This window comes from Ptychodera flava, chromosome 13 (genome assembly GCF_041260155.1).
Source record: "Ptychodera flava strain L36383 chromosome 13, AS_Pfla_20210202, whole genome shotgun sequence".
Taxonomy (NCBI): Eukaryota; Metazoa; Hemichordata; class Enteropneusta; family Ptychoderidae; genus Ptychodera; species Ptychodera flava.
The window spans coordinates 11,769,870-11,790,292 of record NC_091940.1 but is presented as its reverse complement, the minus strand read 5'-3'; the positions used below and the strand labels follow the sequence as shown (position 1 = coordinate 11,790,292).

At 36.9% G+C, this 20,423-nt stretch overlaps 2 protein-coding genes and 1 long non-coding RNA gene across 3 annotated transcripts in view; all 3 read left to right on the top strand.

Moving 5' to 3' along the window:
• Nucleotides 1–2,652, top strand: part of LOC139147434 (uncharacterized) — an 85,624-nt gene extending 82,972 nt beyond the window's left edge. The window contains exons 85-86 of the mRNA XM_070718541.1: nt 340–483; nt 820–2,652. Coding sequence (XP_070574642.1) covers nt 340–483; nt 820–918 — 243 coding nt within the window. The 3' untranslated portion in view covers nt 919–2,652. The remainder of the gene's footprint in view (nt 1–339; nt 484–819) is intronic.
• An 11,801-nt stretch (nt 2,653–14,453) lies between these two features.
• On the top strand, nt 14,454–18,748 carry LOC139147001 (uncharacterized). The gene is made up of 5 exons (XM_070717852.1): nt 14,454–14,564; nt 14,947–15,031; nt 15,797–16,135; nt 17,253–17,399; nt 18,531–18,748. The coding sequence occupies exons 1-5, from the start codon at nt 14,454–14,456 to the stop codon at nt 18,746–18,748; spliced, it is 900 nt and encodes a 299-aa protein (XP_070573953.1).
• A 1,066-nt stretch (nt 18,749–19,814) lies between these two features.
• Nucleotides 19,815–20,423, top strand: part of LOC139148677 (uncharacterized) — a 1,443-nt gene continuing 834 nt past the window's right edge. Inside the window, exons 1-2 of the long non-coding RNA XR_011555964.1 lie at nt 19,815–19,957; nt 20,300–20,423. The exon at nt 20,300–20,423 is cut by the window's right edge and continues 49 nt beyond it. This is a non-coding gene — a long non-coding RNA (uncharacterized lncRNA). The remainder of the gene's footprint in view (nt 19,958–20,299) is intronic.

Below are 20,423 nucleotides of genomic sequence, written 5' to 3'. Positions count from 1 at the left end.
TATAGGGAAATGTCTGTCGCAGTTGATGAATTTTAAAACCTCACTTCATCAACCTGAAAAAGCCAGAACGAAGCAAGCGACACAAAAAATCTAATTGTGGAGAATAGAGCAAAAAATACATGGTTTAGTCTCGAAATGTCTGTCGCAGTTGATGAATTTTAAAACCTCACTTCATCAACCTGAAAAAGCCAGAACGAAGCAAGCGACACAAAAATCTAATTGTGGAGAATAGAGCAAAAAATACATGGTTTAGTCTCGAAATATCATAACAAAATCCAGCACAATAAAAGAAAACACATGCCCTTTTGTAAGTTTGGTAATATTTGAACATATTTTCAGGAGACTCCCGTCAAGAAAGACTGCAATGAAAATGAAGGTAATGAGGTCAATCAGCCTGACCTTGACGCAGTGGAAACTCAGAAGTTAGTCACGGTCTTTTCAGTGCCATCGCGGTTTGGATTTGTTGGACGTCCTAATGCACCGGTATGTCCTTTGTTAAATGAAATACTTTTCTGTGATTGGTAACAATATGATATTGCCTGTAACAGGGCCTAGAAATAACACGGGAAAAGCCTGCCTTGGAATTAAAAACATGCGTTTACATAGGCAAAACGATGTTTGTAATGCTGTGTCTATGTCGGTTCAGAAAACCATCAAATACGGGCGTCATTTCAGATAGTAAAATGACCCTTCCGCGTGTCATTCAGCTTTGTATCGCAATATTTGTGTAAAATTATCGTTGTTTGGTGTGATCTGTACATTTTACAAAGGTTCGATATCGATGTTTCCCCACTCAAAGGGCATTTTCACTCATTCCAGGTACAAGCGTGGGGGAAATGGGAGCCAAATGAACGTAAAGGCAGCGGGAAACCCACCAGAGTCGGTGACATCAAAGACGAGGAGGAATCCAACGTTTGAAGCAACTGTCAACTGAAAGTGACGATACATGATGATGACCAACGCCCGAATTTGACCTATTCACACCATAGCAGTGTGATATTTGATTTATAATGGTTATATTCGATGTGTGAAATTATTTACACCAGATAGACTTAATTTTAGAACACATAGTCAATACGCCACACTACGCAAAGATTATATAATAGAATTGTATTCATATGTAAGAACTTCTATCAATACCACAGTTCACAGTAAGAAAAATCAAGTTTGATTTACGATAATAGAGAGGTTAAGATTGCAATACGTGAACGGACACGTCATCACTTTTTGCGCGCTCTTGGTCATGTTCTAATTATGTCACACGTGCTCTTGTCGTTTGGCAGTTGTTTTAAAGGTGAAAAAGGCCGCCTTTCACGTACATATCTTCTCCGAGATCGATTTTTGCGCTCGCTTCGTTGTTGACTTGATGTTCAATAATGACGTTCCTTTTGTTTTGTATTTTGCTCTTGTTTTTTTTTAATGTCACCCAATTTTTAGATATTTTAGGTAACAAAAGGATGCAGTTGCACCTAACAAAGCCAGAAACCCTAAAGCATAAGTTGCAAACGACAGCAGACGTCGCAAACGCACTGCTATGCTGATAAAATTCAGGCTTCTGAAATCAACATTGTCGTTTGGCTTTTTACGGTTGTTAAAACACAAATTAAATTTTCAATATTTCAAGTTTTTATCTCTGTGTTCTATGAAACTGGTATCAAAGCAAAATTCTCTAGAAAATGCGACTGTGTGAGTCGAGTGTATGAGTCGGCCTGTCTAAATCCAAACCTGTACAAAACGTTATGAGTGCGGAACGCACAAGCGTCTCTGCGTTGCGTTCTCGTGACGGGTGCAATCTTAACCTCTCTAGTGTGCGTATGATTTATACCCGGGACAATGTGTTTATTTTATATCATGATTGGTTACTTCAAATTTAAGTTGACTGAATAGATGTGGATATTAATCAAGACACAAGCATTCGCATTCTCGCTCCGAGTGTCATCACAATCTCATTTTCAGTATCTATGTCTTAAAATTAAAAGCGAAACAAAGGAATTGAAATATAAAGCCTTAGGCTATAGCTCAATTCATATCTTTCATTGAGACAGGAGGAGTTGTGGTTGGTTCAGCACATGTGACAATAAAAAAGAAGAAAAAGTTAAGACCACAGATATCACTTTTGTTGATGTGTTTAGCCCTGTGCGCCATTAGATCCTCTCAGATTCAAAATTTGAAGCAAAAGAGCTTGTTGTATTCTTTATTCTTTATCCTCGAATGGCGATAGTCAGGTCATCCAATAATGGCTGCAACTCAGTAACAACAAGTACACTGCTAGAACACAGATTTTGGCAGCCTACCTGATAATACTTAGACTGTCTTCGTTAGTATTCTCAATGCTGTATCTTGTTGGCATGTTACTTCAAGAATAAATAAAGCATTTAAGTGTAGGAAAATATTAATAATTATTAAATATCAATGCCATTCATAATATCAGTTTGGTATATTTTGTCTGATATAGTACACCATGATAGACACGCCGTAAAGGCAATGGGCTGACTCTACTGATTTTATGAATAATATTCATATTTCATATAAATTGATATATTGCTCTTAGACCATAAATGTTAGACATGTTAGAAAAAAGATGGAGCTTTCGAAATGCTGTCCATTGCGTATTTGCATATCAAATGAAATAAACAAGATTTGGAAGTGAAATATCTGTCTTGAAACGTGAGACTGTTCTGTGGTTGTGACTTTCTCAAATCTAACTCAAGCTATTTCCTTTTTGTTAAAATATGTGCGAGTTTCTTGTTTACAAAAAATGTATTCCATGCACGATATTTAGATGCATCTCATCATCATAGCTGAAACATTTAAATTATACGATGTAGATTATGACAGACATGTTTTAACTTTTATCAGTCACCATCGTCCCTTGGATACAGTATCTTGGATAGAGTCTTGGTCGTATGGGTTTCATATCTTGGATAGAGTCTTTGTCGTATGGGTTTCATACGACCTTTGAGCGCAGTTCCGACGACTGTATATTAATCATTTTTGAATGAATAAATTGGGTCAATAGTCGTCGTGTGGATCCCCGAATAAACTGAAAGTGAAATACGCTGAGCTTCTGTAAATTCGTCCACCTGACGTCGATATCAGAGATGACACTAACACATACATTTTTAAAAGCTCAGCTCGCTTTATGGCTAAAATTGCATATTATCAATCAATTCACACATTTCAAAGATCGGTTTTACCCAGCAGTAGTGTGATCTGTCATCGGAAGTAATGCTACACGACCGTGACGTCATCACTTTTCCAAGCCCATGCAAGTGCTGTCATCTCCCTTCGCAACACCCGTACTTATGTGAGTGATAAAAATAATGAAAATTAAACATTTGTCCTTAATTTGACGAGCATAGTATCTTTGACCATAAGTCTTATGTAACTGAACGCTGGGTATGGTCTCGTCTCTGACTTAAAAATGACACCTCACTGTTGTATATTTATTGTAACCAGTCATTTACATCGCTTTTCAACCGAAGCAAAATACAGTTATGCTTGTCTTCCTAGATGACAGCCCTTTACAGTAATTTCTGAAATGTCGTTTTCTTTAAAACGCCATTATAAATTTTCGAGTGAAACAGATTGGATGCAGTATGAGAAGGAACCACTCCTTTCTTCCTCCTCCTTGGTTACAACATTTTACTTCTATGGATACAAGCAAGGAAAAACATCGAATCTGAGACGAACAACCGGCAAATTAGATAGTCGCTGTCGCTGGCTTTGATTTAGCAAAAATATCGTTGAATAGTGGAAATCGACGACGTTGCTTTTCCTTTTCGTCTGTGATTTTTTCTTAAGGAGGGAGTGACAAACGCTTTGGAAATAAAATCGTCACCAGGAGAATCGATCATGTTTTGGCTTGAGAATGTTCCAAGAGCTCAAAACATTGCTACATATGCCTTAAACCAATGAAAGTTAGGAAACGAAACACTGGTATTGGTTTTATGTTTTGCCAGCATTCATGACGTAAGTACAGTAACAAAAGTCTGGTTTGAACCTATTGTACGCAATGTCGTTGTTGCGATGAGACACCCTGGAAAACCCATTTCGGACTTTACTTCGCAATAACATTGAATATCGATATTTATAAACAAAATCTTCACTGTGATACTTGGTAAGTAAATAGTAAAATTTCAAAACACAGGAGTCAATAAAATAGGTTTGTACTCCATACTGTAACATATCGACATTAGTCAAGGTACAAATGCAAAGTATTGTCTTCCAAGGCCTGATTCTGCAATGAAAAATTCGCATTATTTCTTTATGCGGAAAAAAATAATTTCAGGACTTCACACAGAATAAGTAAAGCTTTCCTAGTGAAATAGCAAATTTTTCTATCCCTGAGGGAACAAATCGTTCTCTCCTCAGATGATTTGCATTGACAAAACGGTGATCCTTCATCGAGCTGAGAGAGTGAGTGGTCAACGATATGTACACATCCAGTAATGAATGCTGAATAATTACACAAGAGGAGTCCGTCGCTTTAATAACAGGGGTATCAACTATAAAGTCAGTTCCGTGTTGACAAGTCAGATGACCATGCTACGTATGTACCGAAGTAAGTTATCGGAAAAAGTACTTTTATGTCGCATTGTTGAAGTTTGGTTTTCTAGACTGGAAGAGTCAGAACAAGTCAGTGGTTGAGGGTGAACAGAGTACAGTCACCGGTTTCGTCAACGCAAAACTATCTCCTTCATTCACACGGAATCATCTGCTCTCCTTCATTCACACGGAATCATCTGCTGTAACTGATGGAGTAGTCGTCATGGTAACAGCATACGGCCTATTAGCATGTCACGGTTACCGAGTCCGACGACACAACTTTTCCCGTATTTCGTTGAAGTATATATGGTACCCGATTTTCTGAACGAAGGATATGGCCACCCCTAGCAGTTAATGACATATCCAAACTTGTCCTACCCAATCAGATGCACGGGGACCAAAAATCATCTTAAAGATCCAATCAAAATGCAAACGACTATTTTGATATCTCAAAATATAAAGTCTAGAACACGCCGCATTGCACCAGTATCTTTGTATCGCGCAAAGTATGGCGGGTTTCCATGGCCGTATGGTCATACAGCCGCAAGCCATAGTAATCCTGTATCTGTTCTACTGTTTCCATGTAGACGGATACCTTGTAAACTTTCAGCCGGGGACCAGCTACTCCTATGACTACAAAGCGACCACTCAGCTGAAGAATGCTGGTGTCATTGCAACCCAAGCTGCTGTAAGTCTAATGTTCATTTTACAAACATTATAATACGCCGAATGCAAGCTCAACCATTCCATTACTAAATGCCAGCTTTATTTTCGTGTGCAATGCCTTCTGGGATCCCTCAGGCTGTGTTATTTCCAGGAAAATTTAACAAAAAACACAAAACGGTGGTATCGACATACAGGTGTAAATGTATATGTCCCTATATGAACTATCTATTGCAATTGCTCACCGTCTAGAAGTAGAAGAGATTGTCAGATTTCCACGCTAGTAAACGACACGGGGTGAAGATTAACAACAATTAATATAAACTGCAATCATGGGAAAATATTAATCTGACCTTAGTTTGTGTTGAGTCATGATATTGATAAGCTGATCTGGACTGTTTTGTGAGATTTCCTGCGCGCATAAATGTTTTATCCTGATATCCAAAACACGGGTGAACAATCAGTACAGCTACAAGGAAGTGCATTTGCAGACGTGATTGTTCATACTTGCGAATTCTTGTACAGTTAAACAGGAAATTGCAGTGTTGGCAAACGGCCTCTCTACAGCTTCGTAGCTAGAATCGATTTTGCACGCATCTAGCCAGTCTTTGTTACACACATGGGCAAATTTCTCAAATATGCTTTACTACGTAGGAAAAGATGGTGTACACTTGAATTGAAACTGTTCATTGGTAATGTAAGGCCTTTGTGCATGTTTTAATCGTAATTAATTGTAAATTAAGAAAAGCTGGCCAGCTGCCTGTTTAATCGAAGACTATCGCTCACTTAATAGTGTTGAGAAATTCAATATATTTATGTTCAATATCTGACAAGGAAGCAGGAAACGGCTTTTGAATGTTTGTGAAATTGAATCCGAGCGTTCGAAATTCATGGCATATGAACATAGACAGTCTATTCTCGAAATAACACATCAAGGAAATCATGGGCGGAAGGACTTCCAACGCGGAAAGAATGTTCTCTACTGATTTTTACAAATGAAAATAGCGACAAGAAATGAAAACACGTCCCAAATGACATTCGAAAATATTCATAGTGTGGAACGAATAAATTAAAATGTTATGGCGCCGTAATCATAAATGAAGTAGATAATCATTATTTCATAGATCATATGAGAAGCAAAAAAAGTCCGAGACTACATTTTTTCTCGGATTTCCAAAACCAGTGCTCCATTACTTCAACCATTGATGCCCCAAAATATGTTTTGGTTTCTAGTAATAGTCATCTTTGCCTTTCAGATTTCAATTCATTTGCTTGAAGATACCAAGGGTGGTCAACATTGCCGATTGATTGTCAGAGACATAAAGTATCGTCTTCAACATGAAACAGAGGGTAGGAATTCGCTTGTAGTGATTTAAATCTATGAAATTCGTATTTTTTAGGAAAGCAAGGATTGAAGCACATTTCCGACTAATACACATTTGGCTGGAATTTTACGATCATGTTAGGCGAATATGCTTTACACGAACAGAAAAATCAATAACAAAACCACATGTTAACATGCAAGTGCTGATTTGTTTCCGTTTATATCGCAATAATCTTAAAATTGAAACTTTTCGATTTGTGGAATTTTAATGCAAACTGAATTTTCATATAGAGATCGAAGAAACAATACTGAAATGTCAAATTTCTGCTTTTGATTGTCGTTTTATGTCAATTATATCAACTATTCGATACTATATTAGTATCAAATGTTAGAGAGCTTAACAGGTAAATCAAAATCAGGAACAAAGACATCGTCTTACGGTAAGTTTGCAGTAAATCTCGAGTTTTAAATTGGTGTAGAACACGAAGTTTTTATTTTTCTATTTTTTTATTTCCAAGCTGGAGCTTTACATAAATAAACGTTTTAACAAATCACGTCTGTCGAAAAATGCATGACATTTTTCACCAAGTTCAAATTTTCATTGCCTACGCTTTCATATAGACATTTCACCGTGTTTTGTTTCCGTAAAGAGACTATACGTAGTCTTCATTCTTGAGAGAGGGTAACACATGACAAAGTTTACAACTATCTGGAAATGTGCTTTCCACTTGAAAAAATAATATGATAAAATATCATTATTTTTCAATTCTCAACTTCTCGACGTCCTGAACAATGGTCAAAGTATTAACACACAGCTACCCTAGAGGTCAAAGGCTGTCGTATTCTGCAAACCCCAGTAATACAACTGGTCAAAAGTGAAAGATTTCAGCTCTTGATTTACTATAGGAAACTATCATCAATGTCTTGCTATGAGATCCATGTATGACCTGCAAAGCTCATTAAGTCAGGTGCAGCCATTTTAGAATTAAGGGCAAAATTTTAAAACTTCACACCACGGCTGCATTCACAATTACTGGGGAGGGGGGTCGGAGGAATTCAGCGGGGATTTGAAAATTCTAGGGGTAGTAGATTGGGGATTGAAAGTTTTGCTTTGCGTGTAAGGGGTGCCCTATTCAGATTCCATAGTTTGGTAGGTAATTAAATGAAAAATGAATAATATTTTTATGTCATCCAATGGTTCTAATGTTAGTAATAATTAAAAAAAGTCTAGAACCATTTTGTCGCATTTAATGGCCTTTATTAGCTCCGCTGTCAGCGACGCTAGGCTTATCTAATATGTTGATTTTCCGTCGTTGTCCGTCGTCCGTCGTCGTCCGTCGTTGTCCGTCAACAATTCCCTTCTCCTCTGAAACCGCAAGTCCAATTGCATTGAAATTTTATATGCAGTTCACTTGGGGTAACCTCACTTAAGTTTGTTCAAATCATGGTGAACTTTGCATATTTGTATTTTTGGGGCAATTTTGGTGTTTTTGGTAAAAAATCTTCTTCTCTGAAACCACTTGTCCGATCGCTTTGAAATTTGATATGCACTTTACTTAGGGTGACTTCAGTCAGATTTGTTCAAATCGTGGTGAAATTTGCATATTTGTATCTTTAAGGCAATTTTTGTCATTTTTGGTAAAAAATCTTTAAAAATCTTCTCCTTCGAAATTACCAGTCAAATAGCTTTGGTATTTGGTACATATGTCCCTAGGCATGATCTATTTCAGATTTGTTCAAATTGTGCAGAAATATGCAAATTTGCATTTTTAAGGCAATTTTTGCCATTTTTGGTCAAAAAATTATTTCTCCAAAAGTACTGGTCTGATAGTTTTGAAATTTGGAATACAGGTTTCTATAGATAAACCAAGTAGTATATATTGAATTTCTGATGAAATCTGTAATTTTGTATTTTTGGGGCAATTTTTGCCATTTTCGGTCAAAAATGTGTATTTCTAAAGCTACTCATCTGTTAGCTTTGAAATTTGGTGTAAAGGTTCCTACAGATGAAATAAATGATATTTATTCAAATTATGATGAAATCTGCAATTTTGTATTTTTGGAGCAATTTTTGCCATTTTTGGTCAAAAAATGTGTATTTCCAAAACTACTCTTCTGATAGCTCTGCAATTTGGTATACAGGTTTTTACAAATCACCTTAATGATATCTATTGAAATTATCATGAAATCTGCAATTTTGTAAATTGGGGCAATTTTTGCCATTTTTGGTCAAAAAATGTGTTTCTCAAAAAGTACTGGTCTGATAGCTTTGAAATTTGGTATACAGGTTTCTACAGATGAACTAAGTAATATATATTGAATTTCTGATGAAATCTGTAATTTAAATATTTTGGGGCAATTTTTGCCATTTTCGGTCAAAAAATGTGTATTTCCAATATTACTCATCTGATAGCTTTGAAATTTGGTATACAGGTTTCTATAGATGAACTAACTGATATTTATTGAAATTATGATGAAATTTGCAATTTTGGGCAATTTTTTCCATTTTTGGTCAAAAAAATGTGTTTCTCAAAAAGTACTGGTCTAACAGCTTAGAAATTTGGTATACAGGTTTCTCTAGATGAACTAAATTTGATCTTATGAAATTGTGATAAAATCTGCAATTTTTATTTTTGGGAGCAATTGTTGCCATTTTTGGTCAGAAAATTTTATTCTCAAAAAACTACTCATCAGATAGCTTTGGTTGACATGTTCTCAGGGATGATCCGATGTGATATATGCAAGTATGATGAAATCTTCAATTGTATATTTTTGCAGCTATTTTAGCCAATTTTTCTAGCCACTGCATTGATCTATCAAAGATTTCCACCTTCTTCATCAACATGCATCAAAAATAGTTATTCTCTACATAAACACAGCGGAGCTATTTCGGCCGCTAAGTCGCTTGTTTCAACCAAATCTAAAATCGTAACGGGACAGAAGCTTCAACTGTTGAGAATGTATTTAATATTTCTCTGCAATATCAAAAACAGTTTCTTGCTCTCTCCCTATAGCATGCTGAAACACATAATATTCAGTTTGTCAACAAAGCCTGTATATGTAAACACTATTGGTGATAATTACATTGGAGTCAAGACTGAAAGTCATCTGTCAATGGTACAAATGCACAGTATACACACACAGGCTGTGTTGGCAAGCTCATGAAAAGTCACTGTTTTTCATGAAAATCACTCAAAATCAATGTATAAAACCATTCATTTCAAGTTCATACAGTGATGAAATGTTCACATTTTCATTGTACAATGACACAAAAGTAAAATTTTGAACAGTAAATGTAATTATATGAAAAATTGTGTGAATAAATGGAATTGTTTATTTTTCACCATATTTGCCATTATTACACCCAAAATTTCAGAGATTGTTTTATTTAATGAAATATTTTAACTTTCTATTATTGTATATTTTGTAAAACATTTAGAAATAGCAAGGATACATGTAAATTTATCACATGAACTGACCCGTATCGCCACGTGTGTGACGTACACTAGCACAGATAAGAAATCCATATTACCCCAGTTGTACGTCATCAGCCGGAACTTTTTTCCTGCATGGTACTGTTCATACACGCACGCCGCGACACAGACCTATTTGTCGTGATCGATGCCTTGCTTTCATGACATTTTTAAAAAAGGTGACCCTATAAATCCAGACATTGAAACATAGAAGGCATGTCTAACGAAATTTCCAGTCGCTAAAATTATAGCTATTACCGAGAACCGAATGGCATACCGTAGATCGTTTTATTTTAATGGCTCAGTAACGTCGCGGCTCCGGTCGAGTTGTAATGCCCAATGTGGACGTCGTACATGGCGACCCCGGTTGCCGATAAAACCGAAACCTACACCTCAACGTAAGTTCAACTGAATAAGTGAGTACCGTATCATCTTCGTCAAAAACATACAATGAGGTACTATGTGTGTCATCGAACGGAATCTTTCGAGCTCGCAAATGTCGTAAACTTGTGTGATATTTTCAAAACCCAAGACATCTCTAAGAATGAGAATTCGATCGTGTCGTTGCATTTACTTCATAAATCTATATTTGTAAATATTCTCAATAACTCTGGTTACTATGGCTGTCCGTCCTTAGCGCAGTGAAAGCTATGAGTGTTTTTCGCGGACCCGTAGCCAGGAATTGACAATTTGCACATTCTCTCATGATCGTCATTTTAGGTGCTCTTCAGCGGGCTCCATTGACCCGACCAGAGTTGGATTAACCCAAGTCGGCCCAGGCGGACAAATCCAAACAGTCCACTGATGCTTTTAAAAATGAATCAATTTAGGAACTTGCCTCAGAAACATGGCTCTACAAATTGCTGACAATATTTCTTTAACCACACAAGAACAAGGTAGTGCCGAACATCTGCGAGCACAACTGCTCAATACATATTTATTATTTCTGCGCGTACATATGTAGCTATCAGATACTTTGTATGGCGCTTAAAAAAAATTAGGGGATCTGAAATGTTTTTGAGGGTCAGAGGCTGATCTGAAAAAATTAAGATTTCGATCAAGATTCCTCCTGCCCCTCCACCATTATTTGTGAACGCAGCGTAACTATTCAAATCACCAATTATTTGACATGAAACTATAATAATTAATGTCTGTATAATGTCATCAAATACAGTACAATAGTCTTTGATGTATAATAGCATTGGTTTAAAATATCAAATATGTAAATGAGATGAAATGGCTGAAATTTCTCTCATCCCTTTCAAATTCCGTATCATTACGTAATGTATCAAGTTTAATTGTGTGTGGTCAAGTCGTTCCTGTCTTATATCCAATATCTCAAAATTTCGTCAAATGTGCAAATCGAAAATTAGCTTATTACTTTATTGTGTGTTTCTGTTTCTAAATATACGTTATAGGCACAGTCGGTGAATATGGAAATTCAAATGATTTTTCAAGGTGGTAAGTACAGTCGATGTGCCAGTCTGCATGAATGTTTACGATGAATTTTGTGTCTTCATAGACGTTTTCCTTCTCTGTATCTTTGAAATTGATTAGCGCTGTTCATATAGTTTATAACCCGAAGGCCGTGTTTAATTCCTTGGGAATCCAAATTCGCCGACTTAAGACTTAAAAGTCAATTGAAGGCAGTAATTTGTTTCAAGAGCCAATTGACCTTGAATAAAAATGAATAACGAATTTATTCATTAATTCATTCATTCGTTCGTTCGTTCGTTACTGGCCGAAGGGTACTCATCACATATCGTTACACCATTTCTCAAACCCTTGAATAAAATATATCTTACCAACGCAGCATTTGAGATTCTTAAGTTTATCTTACGGTAGCTACATTAAAATGATATTTGTACACTTTTGGTACTTGAAGAAAATTGAAAATTGATGAGCAAATTTACCCGTATCTTCTATGGAAGGACGTCAAAAGGACCTTGTACGAAAATTGATTAATTCCTCTTCTAAATTTATTTTTTGATGAATTCACCAATATGTTCCAACAACACGCAGGTATTCCTTCGTTATTTCACGCCACGGTGAAATAATCTCAGTGTTCTACGAGGAAGACGAAAAAGAAGAGGTCATACTTCTGAAGAAAATCCTTCTTGGAACGCTCTCAGCAAAGTTACATGCCACAGATGGCGCTCTTGCAAAAGGAGTACCATGGTCGTACAGGGTCAATGAAACGGGACACGAAGGTATTACAGTCTTGTAGGTCAATTGCAGGTCCAATCTCATTAAAAATAAAACGGAAACAGTTGAATTCATTTACTTGTAAATTTCGAAAGGGTGACTGACTCCAGAAAAATAGAGAGCTGGTTCAGCTGACTGTTACTTGCGAAACATGTTCGTACATTAAGTCAGTCATTTTGTACACATCCATTCCCTACCTCGAAGAAACTTGTTGAGGATACATGCGACAAAAGTGCTGAGATCCGTTTCTCTTCTGACTTATAGGAGGTCATGAATCTACATATACTGTCCAAAAGACTTCTGATGGTTTGCAGTTTCGAAAAGTGAAGCATGGGCACATCGTTCCGAACGCCAATACTTCGCATTCCAAAGTAAGCGATGCTGAATAAATGAAAACGTCCAGGACGTTGATCTGGAAAATGGGTGGTGAACGCAAAGTCATCGATAGAATTTAGGCTTTTCCGTGTGAACTTTACACGTTGAAAAAACAATCTCTTGAATCAATCACATGACAAAACATATTTGTTCATTTTGTAAGACTTTGGCTTTCCAAATTATTGATATGTTAAACATTCATCTAAATTGTCCCTGACTATTAAGAAACAACATTAACTTAAACGTCATGAACAGAAATGCTTGCATCTAATTTAACTTTCTGTTCAGCCGAGCATAACCGCACTGTTATACTTCCACATTAAATATTTAATTCACTGCACTTTAGATCTGTGTCAACCTTGCCCATTTTCAGTTGGCAATCCATTGTATAAGCTATGGAGTTGCTTCATATACCAGCGCGGATCACGGTACAATGGAGACAAAAATATTCTGATTGTGAAACTTACAATAGTTTTTCGGTCTACCACTTGTTAGGCTCGTTTTGAAGCTTATGAAGTAATTAATATTTTATTCCAAAATTTGATGAGAGAATGGTTGAAAGTTTCATTGGAGAAAATATGAACTAAAGTTTAAATCTATCACTTTCAAGGCGCGAACTACTTTCAGTCATCTCTGGACACAATATGCAAACACCTGGTATACCAGCAATTGAGTAAACGGTGGGGCATCAGTCAATTAGTAAGTAACTTCATAACTTACGAGCATGTGCCAATGATCATTATTGATGTGTATTGTTGACGCAGAATACATAACATACATGTACAAGTCATTGATACAGTATTAAAATATTATTTGCTAAGGAGAACTTTTCATCGGAGGGCAAAAAAGTGCATATTAGGAGATCTTAATGTTGTACGCGCCTCGAAAGTTTTTCGAAAAACTAAAACGTTGAATTTTTTCTTTCTCCAAGAGCTTTAAAATGAGCTCAACAAGTGGTAGATCAGGAAAGAATTGTCGAAATTTGAGAGTCCGAATATTTGTCACCGAGGCAGTAGCAGTTTTCTATGCATTAATGAGCTAGAAAATAATGTGATCACACCCACGAAGAATGAGTTTATAAGCACAGAAATTTTATTTCAGATTACCATATTATTAAAACTCCCTACCTTATCTTTTTTGTAGGATATTTTATATGACAATGGTATTCAAGTACCTCACACCATTAACATACAAGAACATTTTACAGCTCCGAATGACGCGCCACCAGGGTAAGATACAATTGTCGTTTTAAAAGTGGAATTACAGCAATAGCATTTATCAAACCGGACTAGACCAGATGTACAATTACTTTAAATAACTAGGGGAATCTGACAATAACCGGGCCCTATATAACATGTGAAGGCACCACATATTTTAAATAACCGAGCTAAACATTTACATATATGTAGACGCCTTTTCTTAACATAAAGTGTTGCAGGGCTGCGTTCATGATTTTCTCGCTCTTAGGTGATCCAGTGACTTCACCAATGACGTCTATTCAATACTTTTATTTTACTTCTGATATCTAAAACTTCAATTTCATCCAAAGATTTGTTGGTTACTCAAAACGTCGTGGGGCTGTCATTGAAGAGAATGATGAGTCAACGGGCGCAAATTTAGGTAAGTTATTCGAAAGGGGTGCGTCATCTTTATTTAGTCTATTGTATACAAGACAGTAACAACTTTCAGATAAGAGAAGGTTACAAGTGTTTATAATTTTTGCAAAACATTAAAAGTATCTAAATAATGGCTACAAAATATGTTAATATTGACTTGATATCAAAAAGTTGCTGCAACATTTGATTGTGCCAACCCTGTCGTAACGGTCATATATGCATTCGTTTATCTTCACAGAATTACCCGAAATGCATGGTACCTCACGTGGGTCACTGCGCTTCATTGGCCAATCACAGTACACCAGCTCCGATGACACAAAACCTCCGGCTCTAATCGTCGACACTCTAAAAATAGATAAGGTAAGAAAATCTACTTTCTCAACACTAAAGACGTTCGTGCATTTTTTCCAAGTATTTTTATGTATATTTTTATGTATATTTACTGTAGAGTTTAGGTTTTGAACGCTTGCACGGAATACTTTCCCTGCGTGGAGATATTATACTTTGAATAGCTTGTCGGAAAATTTTATATATATCAAGATAACGTAAAGAAAATGTAAATAATTATTACTGGCAGTCATAAATACACGTATGATAACATTAAATAAACCCAGTAAGGCCATTTAATCCGTTTGCAAAATATATGGTTGTGTGTTAATAATACATCGTGATTTTATCAGACAGGTTAATTGTCCAAGTATTTTTAATTCCTTTCAACATATTTACTCTTGCCTAAATTTAGGTTCTGCTGCCCACCTACAACTTGCAGTTGGTTGAAAAATACATCGTGAGCAACATGACGTGTATGAGGGTGCATCATTCAGCAGGTATATATATATATATATATATATATATATATATATATATATATATATATATATATATATATATTATTATATATATAATGCATGTGTGTGTTATGTATGTATAATAAACAGAATTAGTGGTTGAGCACTGGTACTTCCCACGAGGACATCTGTATACTGTAACATGGAAAGTTGAAGATATTTTGACTAAAAAACTGAGTAAATGACCTCTATATTAAAACGATTTGAAGATCATTTGAAGAAATTCGAAGAATTGGGACATAAAGACAAACTGCCCTATGACAATGCCATAATAGACTGCCCATGCCCACAAAGACACGAATTCTTGGAATGATGAAGAGTAATTATCGACTCTGCATACGAACGCGCCCAGGCCAGGAAGCATAAAAAATTATGTCTTTGAATCGCCACTTCTACTTTAGCACATTTGGAATAGTTTTTATTGAAATACGTACTTCTGCATTGCAATTTTTTAGCTTTGTCGGCAATGTTTCCTTACAGGAGCACATGGAACTGCTATACTTCGTTCTGTCAACACTGCCTGTTTATGTAATGCTTCTCTTATCATTGACAGTTTCGAAATCGAGATTCCAAGTCGCCACTGACAATGTAGCTATAGTCGGATATTTTGCTTGTTCGTAAAAAAAGGACAAAAAATGTAATCGTCTCGCGCCTCCTTTTAAGCCTTGCCCTAAATATCCGAGGTACAATAACTATTTGCCTTGGCCTAACGGTTTACCATATCATGTCACTGTTATTCTGCAGCGGCGCCAGAGAAAAGCAAATGTTTCCATTACTTGGTCGAAGTGGTGTCCAGGTTGCCTCCGGAAAATATCACCTACTTGGCAGACACGTACATTCGCCCGGAAGCCGCGACACTAGATGAAATGCGTAACAAAGAGATCATGATTGACGCCCTTGGCGCAACTGCGAGTGAGACATCACAAACACTTCTGACGGAACTTGTCCTGAATGCTAAACAGAGAAACGCAAGTCTGATCATGAGAACCATGGTTCACTTTGTTAAATTAAAAACCCCTCCACCGGAAGTGTTTGTCGACGCCCTTGAAGAACTTGCTACCTACGGAAAGGTCCAGTTTCCAGGTATGGTGTCCACCTCGGCAGGACAGAGAATTTTTGATACGATTTGATACACATGAAACCACAGAACAATTATACATTTACGTCCATCAAAGTAAATGAAATGGATATAATTGGAGGTTATTACTCAGTATTGCCTTTTCCTGTGTCGTATCGGCATGATTGTATTTTGCCAGACACGAGACGAAGTCGAGTGTCTGACCCAACCCAAATGACACGAATGCTGATACGACGCACGGAACGAACTCGCGATATTGGGTACTAACGGATTTATCATATACCCATGCCCAGAATTCTACAAATGATAGTAAAACCATAATTTTTTAGGCTTAACCTTTATTCCGCCTTGCGCAGAAGTCAATACCACATGCAACACCACATAAACACCACAAGAAAAGATATGGGGACTTACTTATGATAGTCGCACGGGAAGAACTTGTTATGGCGCAATGTTATTACAATCGTTACTGATCAAAAACTTTCTTCTGCTTAAGACTTCTTCCAATTCGATCTTGGTGGATAGTCGTATGGAGCTAGAGACACAAATTACCCAAGATTTACCGATATTTCAAATTCAGAATGGCCACCACCCCTTTCTTAACTCTAATGAGAAAAATAAAATTTTTCTTACACCAAGAGTTTCAAAAGAGCACCCACAAGTAGTAGATCAGAAAAGAATAGCAAAAGTTTTAGAGTCCGAATATTTGTCCCTGAGGCGCATTCTACCTTAACAAGAGAACTACCAACATTGCTTTAAACTACAGCGTCGTAATTTGGGCGGCATCAAAAAGTACTTACATTTTCAAAGGTCATCTTGCCTTGAAATGTACGCCTCGAACATGACAGCACTCCATATTTCCTTCGCCTAAGATAAATTCCACTGCAATTGACTAAACAGTATGCTAAACAGTATAAAATAAATCCGAGCACTCAAAATATGTAAAAAACGAATACCCACCTTCCTGTAATCTTAGTTTTCAAAATCGCTGATCAAAAAATGATGCCAGACATAACATGTTTTTGTACTCAATAAAACCCTTCAACAAAGAATAATTGGAAAATAATCACATATCTATGGAATCACTTTAGCACATATGAGAATCGTTGTAATCTTTGCTAGATCCGGAAGACACCTGGCTAGTCCACAACAGAGCTGTCTTGGTGTTGGGTTGTGTTGCTCGTGACTTGAAAAATTCGAAGAAGCAGGAAGAGAGAAAACGAGGATACGCCATTTTAAGAAAACTTGAAGATACCCTTGAAGTACACGGTAAGGTGTGAATTAATGTTTTTGAGTGAAATTGACAAAAGGGTTCATTAAATGGTCAAAATGGTCAAGAATAGCCAGTCACAATTGGTAACAATTGCAAAATGTCAAATAGTTATAATTGACCGCATACCGTATTGTATGTACGATATGAAACACTTTAACTTGATGGGTGTAGTATTGCCGGGTAGGAACTATATTAAAACATAAAGTATGCAGCTTCATCAATGGTCACCAAAGAATGAATCTAAGAAAAGTTTATTTTACATTCTACAACTGTGTTGAATCGACACAAGAAACCTTTGGAAATGTTCATAGAACCATTCTCCGAATACTCACTCAGGCTTACAAAATACTTACAAAGAACAAATGTTAAAGGGATACAGTGGTCGGAACTGCGCTCAAATGTCGCGTGGGACCCATACGACTAATGTAAACACTGTATCCAAGTACGATGGTGATTGATGAAAGTTAAAACATGTTTGTCATAATCTACATCGTATAATTTAAATGTTTCAGCTATGATGATGAAGTGCATCTATCGTGCACGAAATACATTGTTTGTAAACAAGAAACTCGCACAGGCGCAGTTCCGACAACCGTTTCCCTAAAGTTAATGAAGTTAAACATGTTTGTATCAGATGATGCTTATCACAGTACACTTACGGTTCAAGACAACAATAATTTTGTTCCAAGACGTCACGATATAAATGTGCGCACACAGTACCTCTAATGAAATACGTTGCAAACGCTACGCCCGTTGTAGTCTAGTCTTTTCTGTAAATGTCGTCAGGCAAACATGGGCTCGATTTCTGTTATCATGCAGGTACCTTTTTGAATGTACTACATTGTGCTTGAATGTACTATATTGTGCTATATGTAGTCTATGAGTAATCGTAAAAGAGTCTGTCCAGTAAGGTTCAGAAGTGAAGCCGGGTTTTCAGTGACACAGCACGATCCTCATTACACTTAGTGAATCCCATATGTAAACGGTGAGCTACTGCTGTCGCCAGGTAAGGGTTACTCCTGTGTCTACAAGACATGAACTTTGTTACACTAACCTGATATCGGTTTTCAGTCACTTAATTAAAGGGCAATGAATTGTCGACTTGAACTTTCAATAAAACTTTCCAGATCCCTGGCACCACCGTCAGATACGATCTACAATGAGTGAAGATGAGTACCATGAGCACATCACTTGGAAAGCGACGTTGATGCAGTCGCTTGGTAACGCAGCCTCTCCATCATCCTATCATCACATCCTCTCATACATTAACAACTCGGACAGTCATCCCATGTTGCGAAGAAGTGGTATTCATGCCATAAGCAAATATAAGATATCCGAGGTATAAAAACTTTATATTAGATCGTCTCAGTCAAAGAAGCCGTAATTTCAGAGGTTTTAGCGTCCCCTTTTACAGTTTTTCGTCAATTGGTTGAATTGTCGATTTCCAAAATGACTATCTCTCGTTGCCTGCACATTCTGAAGTGTAACCGAGGTAACGTCACTGAGCACAGAAGGCCAAATAGAATGTGTAGTCTCCACCTAAAAATAACTTCAAACAGAGGAAGTAGTGTTGCAGAGACATGCAGAGAGAGACAGAAGCAAACACAGACAGAGACAGAAAGGCAGACGGAGAGAGACAGACCGAAACTGATATACACAGACGACTGACAGATAGACAGAGACAGCGGAAATTGACATATAAAAAATGATGGACACAGATTGTAAATGGACAACAGAAATGCAAAAAGCGTAGGATCAAGTAGACACACATTCATTTTGTGTATTTCAAGTATAGGATAAAGCCCGAGTACGAGGGCTCTTCTGGTATATAAAGTCCAACCCAACGATAAAATGTCGAGGCCTGCGGCCTCGACATTTTATCGTAGGGTTGGACTTTATATACCAGAAGAGCCCGAGTACGAGGGTTTTATCCGACTTAAAAACTATCGCCCCTAACTGATATATTTTCGTTTTCAATGTGTTTACGTCAACCGTCGCCTTTGTCAATGTAACATGTTTAGGATATGAATTAAAACTTTTATTTGTGAAATAGCCTTCCAATGTAATGGAACATCCTATAAATGCCCTAGGGCACATTATATAAATGCCCTTGGGCACATTATATAAATGCCCTCCAATGTAATGGAACATCCTATAAATGCCCTAGGGCGCATTATATAAATGCCCTAGGGCACAGCAGATTTTGTGTTGCAGCTGGTTTCCGCTGTGTTACCAAATTTGAATATTAAAACGTACCAGATGTCTACAGAATATGACATGTTCACTTTTGATTGGACAGTACTACGGCGCTGTCATTCGTTTCTTGAATTTGGTGACCAAGGCTTTAAGAGTAGATAAAACACCCTGAATTGAGCACTCTGATTGGTCAATCAACAGTAGATAGTTTTTAATTACATTTTAAGGCTTCGTCGGCACTTTTATCATCGGCCCGTCAAGACGTTGATGAGAATGTAAGATACACCGCTGCACTCGCTTACATGAGACACCCACATTCTGATCAAAACACTGATCTTGGTCACCCATTCTCAAGTAGGTGAGTATTTGATTGTGTCTGTCAGTTTCAGAATCCATTTTCAGCTTGAACAGAATTACACGAACTAGAAATTACAAATTCAGCTTAGCGAAGAAGAGAAAAACATCCACAAGCTAGTGCAAGTGAGCTCGTATGATGCCTTGAATGTCCGTAATGTAGACTTTAGAAGTTTCTACCCCGTCATATACTTTGCATATATTTTTGTAGCGATACATGCATACTTACATCAATATGACTTAAACTGCCTCGAATAAACCTTCAGTAGAAAGTAAAATCTAGCAGGATTATATTATTATCGACTACATCTTATTCAAAAATGTAATCACACTCATATGTAAGCAGGTTCACCAATAGCTCCCACTCAAAGCCGAAATCAAGAAAACGTCGAGATGTATTCGACGGAATCCAATTCAAACTGGCTGTTCCTCATTTTGATTGGATCAAGCATATAGGATCGAAGAAAATC

Excerpts from the sequence above, each read along its gene's own strand:
- LOC139147001 (XM_070717852.1), top strand. The coding sequence starts at position 14,454 with ATGCATGGTACCTCACGTGGGTCACTGCGCTTCATTGGCCAATCACAG. Across the intron at positions 15,032-15,796 it reads GAGGGTGCATCATTCAGCAG|CGGCGCCAGAGAAAAGCAAA; the intron begins GTATATATATAT and ends GTTATTCTGCAG. Across the intron at positions 16,136-17,252 it reads CGGAAAGGTCCAGTTTCCAG|ATCCGGAAGACACCTGGCTA; the intron begins GTATGGTGTCCA and ends AATCTTTGCTAG.